This window comes from Natator depressus, chromosome 3 (assembly GCF_965152275.1).
Source record: "Natator depressus isolate rNatDep1 chromosome 3, rNatDep2.hap1, whole genome shotgun sequence".
Classification (NCBI taxonomy): Eukaryota; Metazoa; Chordata; order Testudines; family Cheloniidae; genus Natator; species Natator depressus.
The window spans coordinates 12,298,163-12,313,982 of NC_134236.1; the positions used below are offsets into that span (position 1 = coordinate 12,298,163).

At 47.3% G+C, this 15,820-nt stretch overlaps 1 protein-coding gene across 1 annotated transcript in view; it reads left to right on the plus strand.

Moving 5' to 3' along the window:
* BLK (BLK proto-oncogene, Src family tyrosine kinase) overlaps positions 1 to 15,820 on the plus strand; it is a 91,525-nt gene that overhangs the window by 60,262 nt on the left and 15,443 nt on the right. Inside the window, exons 7-8 of the mRNA XM_074947429.1 lie at positions 13,240 to 13,389; positions 14,129 to 14,281. Of these exons, the coding sequence (XP_074803530.1) occupies positions 13,240 to 13,389; positions 14,129 to 14,281 (303 nt within the window). The remainder of the gene's footprint in view (positions 1 to 13,239; positions 13,390 to 14,128; positions 14,282 to 15,820) is intronic.

The following is a 15,820-nucleotide window of genomic DNA, read 5'->3' on the forward strand; positions in this document are numbered from 1 at the left end:
TGCCGTTGCTGGACAAACCTCCAATGATTTCAAATTAGAACCCCCGCAAATTTGGCTGCTTCTCCTATGGTTCTACATTCTCAAAACCTACTGGAGCTGTACCAACCTAGACAGGTTAGATTGGATACAACATATCTGCAAAACTGGGCCCTACTTTCATGAGCTCAGATTTTCTCACAAGATTTCTTGCATTTCCAGTTCCAGTGCCTGGGTGTGGGTGTGGAAATGATAGCTATCTGCAGAACAGCCCCTGTCATATTTTGTGCCAAAGATGTGGGAAGTTCAAGGGGGAGTGGTGCCAAAATTTTTCCATAGAATAGTTGTTTTTCTCCGATGGAAATGGCTTTTTTGACAAAATGGACATTTTGTCAACATTTTTCATAGCACGTTTGGGTTTTCAACCAAAACTCAACACATTTTGAAGAACATTTTGATGAAAATAATTTCATTTTTGTGGAAATTTTTCACAGGGGGGAAAAAATAATTTCCCTGCTACCTTTAATAGGGGGGAATTGATCCAAATGTTTCAGAGCCTCTGAAAGGCTTGATTCTGTGCATGGACATACGTTTGGGCCGGGGAGAAAGGGTAATTCACGAGCTTTCTGAACTGATTCACCCATCCCTAGTTATTAATTTTCACATACACACTGATGCACAGGTGCTGAGGACTCAATCAGACATAGATGGAAGGGGGGAATCGCTGAAGTAAACAATTGTAACCCACACATGTCCTGGGTGTGGTGTTCTGTCCCCTCTAATGGAACTGAGCTACAGCCTTAACTAAGGGCCATGTAGCTTTTAGCTTATGCAATAGAGGCTCATGCATTTAGCTCCAGAGGTCCCAGGTTCGATCCCATCTGCCGCCAACCGCTGTCTGTCGGTGTTACATAATCTTTTGTGTGTATGTAACTGTTAAGATCTTGTTTCTTTGTGCTGCACTGTCAAAGGTTATGTCTCAAGGTTGCCCCTTTGGGATGAAGGCAGGCGTTCATACAGCATTCCCTGGGTGACAGCATTCCTGTGGGCCAGTCCTGGGGTACAGCCCTCCAACTGTACCTCTTAGCAAGTCCACCCTCTTCCAGAAGGGTATAAAATAGTCTAAAAAAAAAGGCAAATCGTCCCAAGGCCCACAAGGAGCCAGACCCCTCCCTCACACAAAGGAGGGGAAGCTCTCTCTGTGGCTCCACAGGAAATCCCAGCTCCCAGTCTACTCCATGGCTACAGGCCAAGCATTAGTCCTGGGGATGTCAATAAATGCAACAAACCAGCCTGCCTTCTTTTCTCAGGGGGCGCAGGCTAGCGGTGCTGCCAAGCTGTTCCTCGGCAAAGAGCCCCATGCCCTAGCCCTTGTCTACACTACAGATTAATTCAGTTTAATTTATGTCACTCAGGGATGTGAAAAATCCACACCCTGAGTGGCATAAGTTACACCGACCTAAGCACTATGTCGGCAGGAGAGCTTCTGCTGCCAACATACCTATCGCCTCTTGCAGAGGCAGGAGTTATTAAGCTGATGGGAGAGCTCTTTCCTGTCAACTTAAGAGTGTCTTCACCACAAGCACTACAGCAGCCTGGTGCAGCTGCGCCTCTGGAAATGATGTAGTGTAGATGTAGCCCTAGTCTGAGAGCTCTAGCGCTGCTTGTTTCAGAGTGTGATCATAACTGGGCTGAGCACCTCCCCTTTAAGGGCCCACCCCCAGGCCTGACAAGCCGTGCAGGTGCGGCGGGTTGGGTTGATTGTGACCACAGAGTTCTTTAAGCCCTTCTTGACTGGTGTGTGTGTGGGAGGCGGGGAGGTTCTTTGGCCCTTCACATATGCCTTTACAATTTTAGGAAGTGTGCTGTCTGCAAAGTCCGGCAGCCATTTTGTGTTCACTTCAGGGCAGAGGATTATCAGGAAGTAACAGACCGGGTTCTCCAAAGGGGACTTTGTTTTTGTTCTTTCTTGTTTTATGGTTCTTGCCTCTATCAGAGTAGAAGATGGGAGTATCCTTGGTCACAGAGACAAGGTGGTTCAGTGGTTTAGGCTCTAGCCTAGGACGTGGGAGAGGTGATTCGTGTCCTTGATCCACACAGACTGCCAGTGTTACTTTACACAAGTCATTTAGTTTCTCTGTGCTCCTTTGTTCCCCATCTGTAGAATGGGGACAACAGCATTTCCTTACCTCCCAGGAGTGTTGTGAGGCTACATTCATTAAAGATTGTGAGGCAGTCGGATAGTACAGTATTGGGGGCCATATAAGTATCTTAGATAGGCAGAAATTTGGAGTGTCCCCTGCAGTGGTATGAAAAGCTACTAACCTCTCCTCATTGAAATCCCTCTTCAATGCCCATTTCTACAATGTATTATGTATAAGAACGGCCATACTGGCTCAGACCAATGGTCCATCAAGCTCAATATCTTGTCTCTGACAGGGGCCAGTGTCAGAGGCTTCAAGGCAAGTTATTGGGTGAAACATCCCCTGTCGTCCAGTCCCAGCTTCTGGCATCCAGAGGCTTAGGGGCACCTGGAGTATGGGGTTCCGTCCCTGACCATCTTGGCTCAGAGCAGTTGATGGACCTGTGCTCTATGAACGTATCTAATTCTTTTTTGAGCCAGCTAATAAAAGCTTGGGGGAAGGGCAGATGGCTTAGATTCTTGAATGTGATCGCCTCTTTCACCGACTTTCATGTGTTTCTCTTGTACCTTTGGCAAGGAAGCTCTTCAAAACAGGAACTCTCCCTTCCTCTGTGTGGCCAGTCCCTAGACATATTGTGGGCCCCACCATTACATACCAATAGTGTGGGTGACAAGCTCTTTTTCCAGCTCACAACACTGAGAGGAGCCTTCGTTGATTAGATGTGCCATTCTCAGGCAAAGAAGACCTTGCCTTGCTAAGCAGGGAGAGCAAGTTACTTGAGAAAAGGAGACTGAGCGGGGACCTGATAAGAGCTTTCAAATACGTTAAGGGCTGTTATAAAGAGGACTGTGATCAATTGTTCTCCATGTCCACTGAAGATTGATCAAGAAATAGGCTTAATTTGCTGCAAGGGAGATTTAGGTTAGATATTAAGAAAAATGTCCTCACCGTAAAGGTGGTTAAGCTCTGGAACAGGCTTCCAAGGGAGTTTGTGGAATCCCCATCAATGGAGGTTTTTAAGAACAAGTTGGACAAACACCTGTCGGGGGTGGTCTAGGTCAGTGGTTTTCAACCTTTTTTCATATTTGGACCCTTGAAAAAAATTCAAATGGAGGTGTGGACCCCTTTGGAAATCTTAGACATAGTCTGTGGACCCCTAGGGGTCTGCGGACCACAGGTTGAAAACCACTGCCTTTGCGTGGGGGAGTGGACTAGATGACCTTTTGCGGTCCGTTCCCTTTCTATGATTCTATGTAACTGTCTCCAACAAGTAAGCCAAAGCCCCTGTGTTTGAAGCAGAGTGACAAACTTTTTTTCTAAACATAAAACCATGCCTTTCCCCACCCAGTGGGGACTTACTGAGCTGGGTCTAGCCAGGTGGTTTCTTTGTACATAGATCTGTGACATCCAGAACTTCAGGCTTATCTAGGGCAAGTTCTGGGACAGGAAAATCTGAAAAAAAGCACTTCAGAGTTTCACCTCAGAGAGCCACTCAATAACATCAGTATTGATTCTGCGGCTAGCAGGATGTGGTCCCTTTAAGCAAGCCAGGAATAGACTAGCTATGTAGCCACATGCCTCGATCACTGTTACTTCCGTCCTCTCTTGCCCACTCTTTCCTTTTGTTTTTTATACCCATTATTATAGAATCATAGGACTGTAACGGACCTTGAGAGATCATCTAGTCCAGTCCCCTGTTCTCATGGGAGGGCTAAGTATTATCTAGACCATCCCTGACAGGTGTTTGTCTAACCAGCTCTTAAAAATCTCCAATAATGGAGATTCCACAACCTCCCTAGGCAAAGTATTCCAATGCTTAACCACCCTGGAAGTTAGGTCCAACCTAAACCTCCTTTGCTGTAACTTAAGCCCATTGCTTCTTGTCCTATCCACAGATGTTAAGGAGAACAATTTTTCTTCCTCCTTCTTGTAGCAAACGTTTATGTACTTGAAAACTGTTATCATGTCCCCTCTCAGTCTTCTCTTCTCTGGACTAAACAAACCCAATTTTTTTCAGTCTTCCCTCATAGGTCATGTTTTCTAGAACTTTAATCATTTTTGTTGCTCTTCTCTGGACTTTCTCCAATTTGTCCACATCTTTCCTGAAATGTTGTGCCCAGAACTGGACATAATACTCCAGTTGAGGACTAATCAGTGTGGAGTAGAGAGGAAGAATTACTTCTCATGTGTTGCTTACAACTCCCGCTAATACATCCCAGAATGATGTTTACTTTTTTTGCAACAGTGTTACACTGTTGACTCATATTTAGCTTGTGATCCACAATGATCCCCAGATCCCTTTCTGCAGTACTCCTTCCTAGGCAGTCATTTCCCATTTTCTACGTGTGCAACTGATTGTTCCTTCCGAAGTGGAGTACTTTGCATTTGTCCTTAGAGAATTTCATCCTATTTACCTCAGACCATTTCTCCAGTTTGTCCAGATTATTTTGAATTTTATTCCTATCCTCCAAAGCACTTGCAACCCCTCCTGGGTTGGTATCATCCGCAAACTTTATAAGTGTACGCTCTGTGCCGTTCTCTAAATCATTGAACAGAACCAGACCCAGAACTGATCCCTGCGGGACTCCACTCATTATGCCCTTCCAGCTTGACTGTGAACCACTGATAACTACTCTCTGGGAACAGTTGTCCAACCTTATGCCTTGATTTAAGCTGGGCCTTGCCTGGGTAACTGACTTCAGTGGGGCTCTGGAGTGACTGTGACAGTCATATTCAGTGGGACTCCATGCAGGCCCAGCAGTTCCCCCTATGCTGTCAAATGAAGGGCTGGAAAGGGAGTGAGGTAGGGTTGCAAACCCTCCAGGATTGTCCTGGAGTCTCCAAAAATTAAAACTTAATCTTTAATTAAAGATTATGTCGTGTGATGAAAGCTCCAGGAATTCATCCAACCAAACTCAGTGAGGCAGCTCAGTGAAGCAACTCAGTGGGGCCATTTGCCCACACATATTCCTAGTCTGTATGGTATCTGTCATAAATATAAAGGGAAGGGTAAACACCTTTAAATCCCACCTCTGCCACCATGTCAAGGTTCCTTCCCCACTCTGAACTCTAGGGTACAGATGTGGGGACCTGCATGAAAAACACCCTAAGCTTATTTTTACCAGCTTAGGTCAAAACTTCCCCCTAGGTACAAATTATTTTACCTTTTGCCCTTGGACTTCATTGCTGCCACCACCAAGCGTCTCTAAACAAATATATAACAGGGAAAGAGCCTGCTTGGAAACGTCTTTCCCCCCCAAATCCTCCCAAACCCTACACCCCCTTTCCTGGGGAAGGCTTGATAAAAATCCTCATTCTAGCTAGATTACTTACTAAATTCTAAGACTCATTCCTTTTCTGTTCCCGGCAAAAGCATCACACAGACAGAGCGAACCTTTGTTTCTCCCCCCTCCAGCTTTGAAAGAATCTTGTCTCCTCATTGGTCATTTTGGTCAGGTGCCAGCAAGGTTATCCTAGCTTCTTAACCCTTTTCAGGTGAAAGGGTTTTTCCTCTGGCCAGGAGGGATTTAAAGGTATTTACCCTTCCCTTTATATTTATGACACTATCTATGGCCTAGATTGTAAACACTTGGTGGCAGGGACCATTTCTTTCCATACATGTGTACCATCTCTGGAACAGTGAGGGTCTGATCCTGATTGGGACCTGTGGCAAATAAATAATAATCATGAATAAACTCTATATTTGTCAGTGCTGTGGAGAATGGGTGAATCTACCCCACATAGTATTTTCTGTCCCTGATTTGACTGATACAAGGGGTGGAAGTAGGATCTTGTGAATAAAATATATGACTTGGACTCAGGAGACATCAAACATATGAACATAGGCGGGGTAAGGCTGGATCAGAGCCGAGGTCCATCATGTTCAGTACTGTGGTGAGAAGAAGTTGCCGAGAAAAGTGTGAGACATCTTGAAGAAGGTAGATGTGGCAGCATAATCTGTGTGGTTAGAAGTTTGGCTCTGTGTGTGTGTGTGTTCTCCCTGTGTGCTGCCCCAGTTCTGCGCAGGCAGCTGGCACAGCAGACCTCGAGTGAACCACCCAATGACCACAAGATCTGTTAAGGTACAAAGGCACCAGGCCAGGTTTATTGTTGACAAAGCACGGTAATAGCCCCGGCAGACTCTATGAGAATACTAAGACATGTATGTCCGTGACAATGGACGCAGGTCTGTGTATGGCAGGACTTTCCATTCCCCCCTCGGCTGGACCAAAACACTCTCTCAGAGATACCTCTTTATACCTTGATGCAAACAAGTTACGTACTGCCCCTCTGACATAGTTAGTTACTGCCCCTGGACGTGGCTAGTTATCACCCATCACCTGGTACCCGGTGGTTCCATCAAAACATCTCTATTCATCACACTGTCATCCTGACCTTATCTTTTAGGAGGGTTCAGTGTGTTCCTGTTATCCATGGGGAATGTTTTTGTACCATCCTTGATATCAGGATGTTCTGGTACCACCCGCTATCGGGATGTTCCGGTACTACTCTTCTGGAGTGTGTTTATGGGAGTGCTCTGTGCCTAGCACTTCTTAGGAATGCGCATTTCTGCAATATCAGCCCTGTTCTTGCCAGATTCGGTGAACTTGCAAGCAGGCAGAGCCTGAGGTTTGCTCACAGCCGGACTTTTGCTCACTTTGCTTTATATCAGCAAAGCTTGCCCACTACTTTAGCTCAGGCCTCATACCGGGCCTCTAATACAAGGGCTTATATCTCAGGCTCTCTTCCTACTGCAGTCTGGTCCATGACAATTTCCTCCTAACTCGTAATAGTTGGTGATTATCTTATGCCTGAAAGTGTGAGCTTTTATCTTCATTCTGACACACACTGTTGTTTTGGTATTTGTTATTCTACCTCTGGCTGTTTTTATCCAGATAAGTGGTCAATCCCTCTTTTAATTTTACTAAGTTCTTGACTTCTGTTTGACTGCTGACTCTGCCACAGACTTCCTGAATCAAGCCACTTAATCTCTCTCAACAGATGGTTTCCCCATCTGTAAAAGGAGAAAAGCTGTCCCTCAAAGGGTGTTGTGAGGCTGAATTCACCAAGGTACAGCGCCTTGGGATCCACAGACAGAAGTGCAAAGTATTACTATTAAAGCTATAAATTAATACACACTGGGCAGTGTGGTTGAATTCATGTTGCTCTTTGAACTTAAAGGTTTTTTGTTCTCTATTTACATATTTATTTACTTCCACCTTCCATCAGCAAAGTTTATAGTCCTGACCTTCAGCACTGGCTTCTACCTTTTGAGCTAAAGGAGTGACTTCATTAACTGGTAACAATAGTAGGCTGTTATCTATGACTGGCGCAGCCACTAGATGGGGACACAGAACACAGAACTTTGCTAGTGTATTACATGTTCAGAATTCATCCTTACCATTGTAGTGAAGCAGGTATTTACACTTCCAGTAATCTAATTTTGTCTATGATTGATTTTCTAAAGTCTTGTAATGCTGGCAATTTCCCTTTAAATTTAAATTTTATAGAGGACACTAGGGGTACCTTCAACAGCACAGTGAGGTGGGGCATTTGTCAAGACGACCTGATAAGCAGGTCACTAATGAAACAGATACCAGAGAGCAAATCTGCTTAAGCTGGAGGAAATAAACAAACCTTCCAAAAAATAATAATTGTACTGAAACTTGTGGAAACAGCTGTGCCTCACTAACCTCAGACTAACAGAAAATGAGCATCTCTCGGTTGTGGGGGGAAGGAAGAGTTTGCCCACAATATCTAGCTTTTTTGCTCAACATCACTGAAGTGTGAATGTTGGAAGGGCTAAGCAAATATTACCTGTGCAGTGACTGATCCCACTGAAACTGATGGGGTCTTTGGGTCTTTCTTAAGGCACCACTTGTAACTTTTGCTAAGGATGGGCAGACCCGTGCTGTGGGGCTACACTGCTGTGATAAGCGCTGTTTTCTTGGCAGGACCATTCCAGGCACAATGAAGTAAAAATCCCATAAGAGAATCAGAAGTTTCCAGTCTAATTTTGCAGACTCAGTGGGCCAATTCTGATCTCAGTTACCCTGGTGTAATGCCACAGAGAGGAAGGCTAGACTTGTGGGCAAGGCACTGGTGTAGGGATTGTGAAATCTGGGTTAAGTTCCTAGGTTCTGCCACAGACTAACTGTGTGCCATTGGGCACATCATTTAATCTCCCTCTGCTTGGTTCCCTATCTGTAAAACAGGGATGATGCCTCACAGGGGTGTGTGAGAATGAATGCAATACAGCGTGGGAGGTTCTCAGATACTACAGTAATGGGGGTGTATGAGGGTGGAGAGCCTGAGGCTAAGACAGCCCTGATTACAGAATGAGCCAAAACTAGGCTGAATCATGTTTCAGAGTGGTAGCCGTGTTAGTCTGTATCAGCAAAAAGAACGAGGAGTACTTGTGGTACCTCAGAGACTAACAAATTTATTTGAGCATAAGCTTTCGTGGGCTACAGCCCACTTCATCGGATGCATGCAGTGGGAAATACAGTAGGAAGATATATATATATATACACACAGAGAACATGAAAAAATGGGTGTTGCCATACCCAATATAATGAGAGTGATTAGTTAAGGTGGGCTATTACCAGCAGAAGAAAAAAAACCTTTTGTAGTGATAATCAGGATGGTCCATTTCCAACAGTTGACAAGAAGGTGTGAGTAACAGTAGGGGGAAAAATAAGCATGGAGAAATAGTTTTACTACACAAAGGGACACTCTAGGGGCAGCTGCCTGATCTTACATAGAAGTACCTAGTTCGGAGGTAGGCAAACTACAGCCCGCAGGCTGCTTCCAGCCCATCAGATCTTTCATTCCAGCCCTCGAGCTCCCGCCGGGGAGCAGGGACAGGGGCTTGCTCTGCTGTGCACATGCCGTGGCTCCGCGTGGTTCCCGGAAACAGCAGCATGGCGGGCATGTCTGCCCTCCAGCTCCTAGGCATAGGGACAACCAGGGAGCTCCGCACGCTGCCCCCATTCCAAGCACTAGTTTTGCAGCTCCCATTAGCTGGGAACTGTGGACAATGGGAGCTGCAGGGGCAGTACCTGCAGACGGGGCAGAGACGCCTGGCCATGCCTCCGCATAGGAGCAGGAGAGTGTCATGCCCGCTATGCTGCTGCTTCTGGGAGCTGTGGGGGTTGCTCCTGCAGACAGGGCAGTGCGCAGAGCTGCCTGGCCACACCTCCACATAGGAGCTGGAGGGGGGACATATCGCTGCTTCCAGGAGCTGCTTGAGGTAAGCGCTGCCCAGAACCTGCACCTCTGACCTCCTCCTGTGCCCCAACCCCCTGCCCCAGCTCTGATCCCCCTCCCACCTTCCAAATCCCTCGGTCACAGCCTGGAACTCCCTGCTGCACCCCAAATCTCTCATCCCCAGCCCCACCCCAGGGCCCGCACCCCCAGCTGGAGCCCTCACCCCCTCCCGCACCCCAACTGCAAATTTCATGAGCATTCATGGCCCACCATACAATTTCCATACCCAGATGTGGCCCTCGGGCCAAAAAGTTTGCCCACCCCTGCCCTAGATAGATGGTTCATATACTGACTTCAGTAGAGTTAGGCTGGATTGGGGCCTATGTGCATGAGATCAGAATTTTGTACAAAAGATTTGAATAGTTCAGAGAAGCATCTGCTTATCCTAACAGAATTGCCAGTCCACTCAGACGGGTCCATTGTTTCAAGGTAGCCTTCATGATTTCGTCTCATTTTCTTGCTCACTTTTGCTTGCTCATTATGATGATGTGTATTTGTCTTGTGGTAGCACTCAGGGGACTTGAATCAGGGCCTCACTGTGCTGCAGGTTATACACCCATATAACAAAAAGGCGGTCCCTGAGTTCAAAGTCTTGTCCTATGATGAACGGCAAGAGGTGGATACAACAAACAAATGGCAGGAGGGGTGAGGGAAACAAATAACAGTGAGATGATTATGGTTAGTCCCAACACAGAAATCATAACTAGCCCTTGGAAGAGTAAAATTCACCCCTTCCTTTTGGCCAGAGATCTCATGCACATAGTAACTGGAGGGTGGTACCCCCTCAGATTCTTACTACAGGGATGCATCTGCATGCTGGGATGTGTACACTGAATTATTGTTGAAGGGCTGATTGACCTAGGTGGCTGTACTCATTGGCTTATTAGTACAGTGTTCCTTATTAGTACTGAGCTCTGCATGCGGCTTCGTTATTGCGGAGGTGACTGTGAGTCATTGAAGCTACTAGTGTTGGGGATTTTGTGTCAATCTTTCATTGTTATTGTTGTTAAGAGAAGAGAGAATTAAAGCCTTCCAGCCTTAACACTTTCCCTTTCCACTAGTAGCAGGTGTCCGGCTCTGTTCTGTAATCAACCCTGAATGGGTAAATGACTTTGAAATGAACCAGACCCTGGCAGTCTCGTATTTCAGATGAACAGCTATGGAAATGATCGCGGAAAATCTTTTCTTCTGCTCCCCTGAAATAAACCGGAGCTGCTTAGGAAAAAAGAAGTGACATGATGAAGTTCAAGAAACAGACTAAACTCCCGTGCTAGTTGAAATGCATTCTACACTGCCCAAAACGATACAGCCATTCATTAACATAAATGGCAGGGTAAATATTAAGGCTAGCATTAGACAGCTGATTGATTTGTCTGTAGGACTGCTGGATTCTAATCATCAGGCAGAGCTCTTATTAGAGTGGATCACTTCATTGAGAAAAGCAAGTTAATCTCAAGCAAATGGAAGTGCTGGAGAAGAGGACACTTGGATAATCAGGATCTGGATTTCCACCAAGAGTCCCCTAGTTTTGCACGCCTCCATTTTTGGTTGGCCAACTTGAGGCCTCTTGGGGCTGATTTGCAGAGGTGCTGAGCACCATCGCTCCTATTCACATAATTGAGTCATTGATTTTAAGGCTACAAGGCCCATCAGATCACTGAGTCTGATCTCCTGCACAATGAACATCTCTTCCAGAAAGGCATCCAGTCTTGATCTGAAGATGGCAAGAGATGGAGAATCCACCACTGCCCTTCAGCGTTTGTTCCAGTCGCTAAGGGTCCAGTGGTTTTCAGTTAAAAGACTGATTGCTCGGCACACTCTGAAAATCAGACCCAAGTAGTCTCAGGCTGGTAATCCAAAAACAGAGGCACCCCAAAATTACTGGCCACTTTTGAAAGCATTGGCCCAAAGACCTCCCAAAGCCTGATTCCCCAGAAGCTGAAACTGCGTCAGGGTGAATATATCCAGAAGAATTTGATGTAAAAGACAAGCACAATTGGGCAGGATTGCCAGTCACTGGTGAGGAGAGACTCAGGGCTGCAGCAGGAATGGGTATTGCTGGAGAATGGGAACAAGGTGAGTTGGCAGAACAGTCAGAACTGGACTGGAATAGCAGGGAATGCTGCCAGTCAGGGCTCCGAGTTGCATTGCAATGCAAGACTGAACTAGTCGGCGGTATTGCAGCCCAGGACTGAAGTGCACTGACAGAGTTAGGATCATAGAATCAGAAGATCAGGGTGGGAAGAGACCTCAGGAGGTCATCTAGTCCAATCCCCTGTTCAAAGTAGGACCAACACCAGTTATGGGGGCTCAAGACTGGAATAGCAAGGAATGTTGCATGGTGGGCGGGGGGGAGGGGGAAGAGGAATACTTCTACACACAAGACAACCAACACTTCTTAACCATATTCATACTGACCCTCCACATTTTTTACTGACACAATACAAAATACAAAAAAGGCCAATAGGTCGGTATTACACATTTTTAAAAGTCCTCCCATGTCTGGGATAATACAATTTCAAAGCAATTTTGGGTGCACACGACTTCTGTTTATGGTCCTATATGACAGATTTTCTTCTATAGAATCCAGTCCTTCAAACATAAAAAAAATCACATAAATCCACATTAATCTGGCGTACTCCCAGTCCGGAAACATACTGCAGACAAAGGAAATAGTCTCTACACTGTTTTGCAAGTTTTACTGATGTACATTTTAAACTATCACTCCATAAATGTACTGGCTGCTGGCAACCCATATTGGACTGGACTAGCAGGGAGTTGAGAAGGGCAGATTAGAGGTGTATTTTCAGACCTGCATGAAACCCCAGGATTTAAACAATAAGGATGTTGCATGTCAGGACCCAGGTGCTTTGCCAGATACTGGGATGGTCATCACCAGGGTGATAACACTTCCTTGGCAATGTTTAATCATGTAATATCTTGGTGGGATCATGTTGTATCCTCATTATTATATGTCAACTCTATCACTTAGAAACGTCCCAGCTCCAAAGGGTGTGTCAACACTGCAGCCAGGGTTGTGACGGCACCACGGGCTAGCCGCTCGCGTACATACCCAAGGTCCCAGGCGGGCTTGTACAGCCCATGCTGCTTCAGCTTCATTGCTGTTGTTATTCGAGCTAGCTAGACCAAAGCTAGGTTGAGTGTCTACCCATGCTGCGGTCACACCTCAGATTGCAGTGTAGACATACCCAAGGAGCATACAATCTACACAGACAGACAATGGGTAGGAGAAAGGAAGCATAAGATCCATTTTACAGATGGGGAACTGAGGCATAGAGAGAGACTAAGTGACTTGTCCAAGATCGCGAAGGGCACTTGTGTTAGAGCCGGGAGTGGAAACCCATTCATGCCTTCATGACAAAACTAATCTTCATGGTGGAGTTTCAAAGAGAGCTGGGCCATTAGCATTCCGAGCAATGCAAGCCAAGGTTCCTAATGGCCATGAAATATCAGGCTCCTTCGTCTATGCTGATCGCTCGTAGGGGACAGGATAGAGTTCCATGACATCCGTTGCCCCCACAGACACACATGCTCGGAAGCCTCCAGTGTTGTCCATGGGGTTGCTGGACGTCATGGACCAAGAGCTAGATCCAGACTGGTAAATGCTATGTCCCTGTGAAATGTGGTCTGGCTGAAAGGACACGTGCCCAGATCTCACCAAGATGGAAGATGGATGGGAGGCAGCAGTGTAGCGGGCCCTGCACCTGAATATTCCCAGCATAGATTCACCTGTCTGTGAGAGGGGCTATGGAAGACGAAAGCCATCAGGTCTGTCTCAGACCAGTGCTAGCCAGGCCAGTAAGTGTGGTTTCTTCTGCTTGTTCCCCAGATGCCTTTTCACTGTCCGTGAGAGACAGCAGCTCTGCTCAAGGCGACATCATCAAACACTACAGGATCCGCTCCTTAGACGGCGGGGGATACTACATCTCCCCCAGGATCACCTTTTCCTCGCTGCACCATCTAGTCCAGCATTACAGCAGTAAGCTGCCCGTGTCCCCGGACAGGGCCGTCTGTTGTAGCATTTGAGATGTACAGCTTGCTGGCATGAGGAGGCCGCATGGTCTGGTGCCTTATGGCCAGACGGGGGTTATCAATCAGTTGCATGCCCACTGAGCAGCGACTGCGTGGGGAGCAATACCTGTAATAGGTGGCAGTATAGGGAACGGGGAGGTGGACGCAGGGTGGGCATGAAACGCCTGCTCTAGCTAGCACTGGGTGGGGCTGCAGTGGAACGGAGATATACGAAGTGAGTCGGGCAGCTCCTGCGGGTCACTCCACCCACAGCTGTAAGCAAAGTGAACATCCCAAAGCAGAGGTGCGCACGAGCAAAACTGTCCCTTCCAGGGGCACAGCGAGCTCCCCGAGGCACTGCCGGGGCCACGGAGGTTCCACGGGGGAGGGGATGTGTGGAGAGACTGGATTCCGGAGAGAGGTGTTGTGGGGGCAGGGGGTGCAACCACTGTGAGGCACTGGGGCATGAGCCGGCTGGGGAAAGGGCTGCACTAGGGGATCTGCCATTGCATGGGTCCTCCAGGCCATGCTCCTGGGGCGCTCAGAGCTCTGGGGCTGAAGCAGCCTGTGTGGAGTGGCCGTTCCACACGCTGAGGAGGAGGATAATTACCCTCTGCACGTCTCCAGCCCAGCGACTCAGGCTGGAGGTTGGGCGGGAGGGTTTGGCCCTTTACCGAGGAGCTGACAGGTGTTCTCTCAATACACAGACAAAGGGGATGGTCTGTGCCAGAGGCTGACCACTCCGTGCACATCCCTGACTCCCCAGAGGCCCTGGGCGCAGGATGAATGGGAAATCCCACGGGAGTCTCTCAAGCTTGTGAAGAAACTTGGTGCGGGACAGTTTGGAGAAGTCTGGATGGGTAAGTACAGCGCTCTCCAGGCCCAGCAGGGTCAGCCCCGGTCGCTACACGTGGCTCCCAGGAAAATGGGAAACCTTGTTTTCTCAGAATTGTCACGAGTGCGGGGCCTTGCTAGGACCCAGCCCGCTGCTCATGGTGGGGGAGGGATGGGAATTATGCAGCCCTTTCAACTATGCTTCTTTAAGGCTGCATTGGGGCTTTAAAGCACAGCTCTTACCACAGGTGTAAGACAACTGCACCTGTGTTTCCCCTTAGTCTTTCAGCAAGGGCACCCACTCCCAAGCTTCTGCCCCCATCGCCGTTGCCTTTCCTGGGTGGACACATCTTTGTCCCTCCGGACTGGGAAATGTCCACCCTGAAGAATTCCCCGCCTTCCCCGTGTTATTCCCAGGAAAAGACAGGCTGCCGAAACAGGTCTGCTTGCTTCCTTTCCAGAGACTGATCGCAGAGTGTTTGTCAACAGTTGTAAGTTGCCACCCACCACTTCCTATCCAAGCCTATTTTATTCTTAAGGTAAAACCATTACAGAGAAAACACATTAAAACAATAAAAGAACCTATGTGTTTGCTAATAAGCTTACCAGAGATCCCTCTGCTCTGTCCCAACTGTCTCCAACATGGGTTCTGGCAGGAGAATCCTTCAAACCACCCAGAAAACAGGTTCCTAATAGCCTCAGCCTAGAACTAGCACCCTCCTGAAAAGTTTAGTCTGCCCTTGATACAGTTTGGGGGTCTTTGATCTGAAATTTCCAGGAGCAGGTCATTTTTCTCCCCAAGGTGTAGCTTCAAAGGGCTTCCCAAGTACCTTCTAGGAATCCCACTTAACACATACTGTCCCAAACAGTTCTTTGAAGTTCCTAACATTTATATTACAGTCCTACAAAAACACACAAACAATTGCATGTTTAATACAATGGACTCCAAAGGTAGGAAACCTGATTCAATAAGGTTAAACCTAATTCAGTAAAGTTCATTCCAGATATTGCAGGAAATTGCCATCTGTTACAGCCCTGCTTGCAGGGCAGGGGGTGAGTAGCAGGAGGCTGTGTGCTTTGAGGGACACTATACCTACCTAAGACACAGGGGCCATGATCCCCCTTCAGAGGATGCAGCTTGTGCTCCTACACATTACTGGTTAGCGTGGGGAGCAGCTGGAGCTTAACTCCTCCTCCTCTTTCGCCCCTTTGTGGTTGATTGCTCCCAGGAGAGTGCAGGGATTGCAGTTTTGGCCAGCACTGTGCAGAAGACTTGACTGCGTGTGCAAAGTCCCAGCTCCTTTAATTACGGATTCAGATACCACGGTGAGGGGCATAGCAAGATAGCTGAGAAATGGGATGACGTGGCAAAGGAAATGAAGGCCGTATATGAGGAGAACATTTCCTAGCTGTGGGGGTCTGTTAAGTTGGGGAGCCGTCTCATGGGGAGTGGTGGGAGCCACATTATTCAAGTGGCTTAAAAGCAGACCACAGAAAGGTCCTGAGAAAATGTCACAGGGCAGGGGCAGAGGGATAGTTCAGTGGTTTGAGCATGAGCCTGCTAA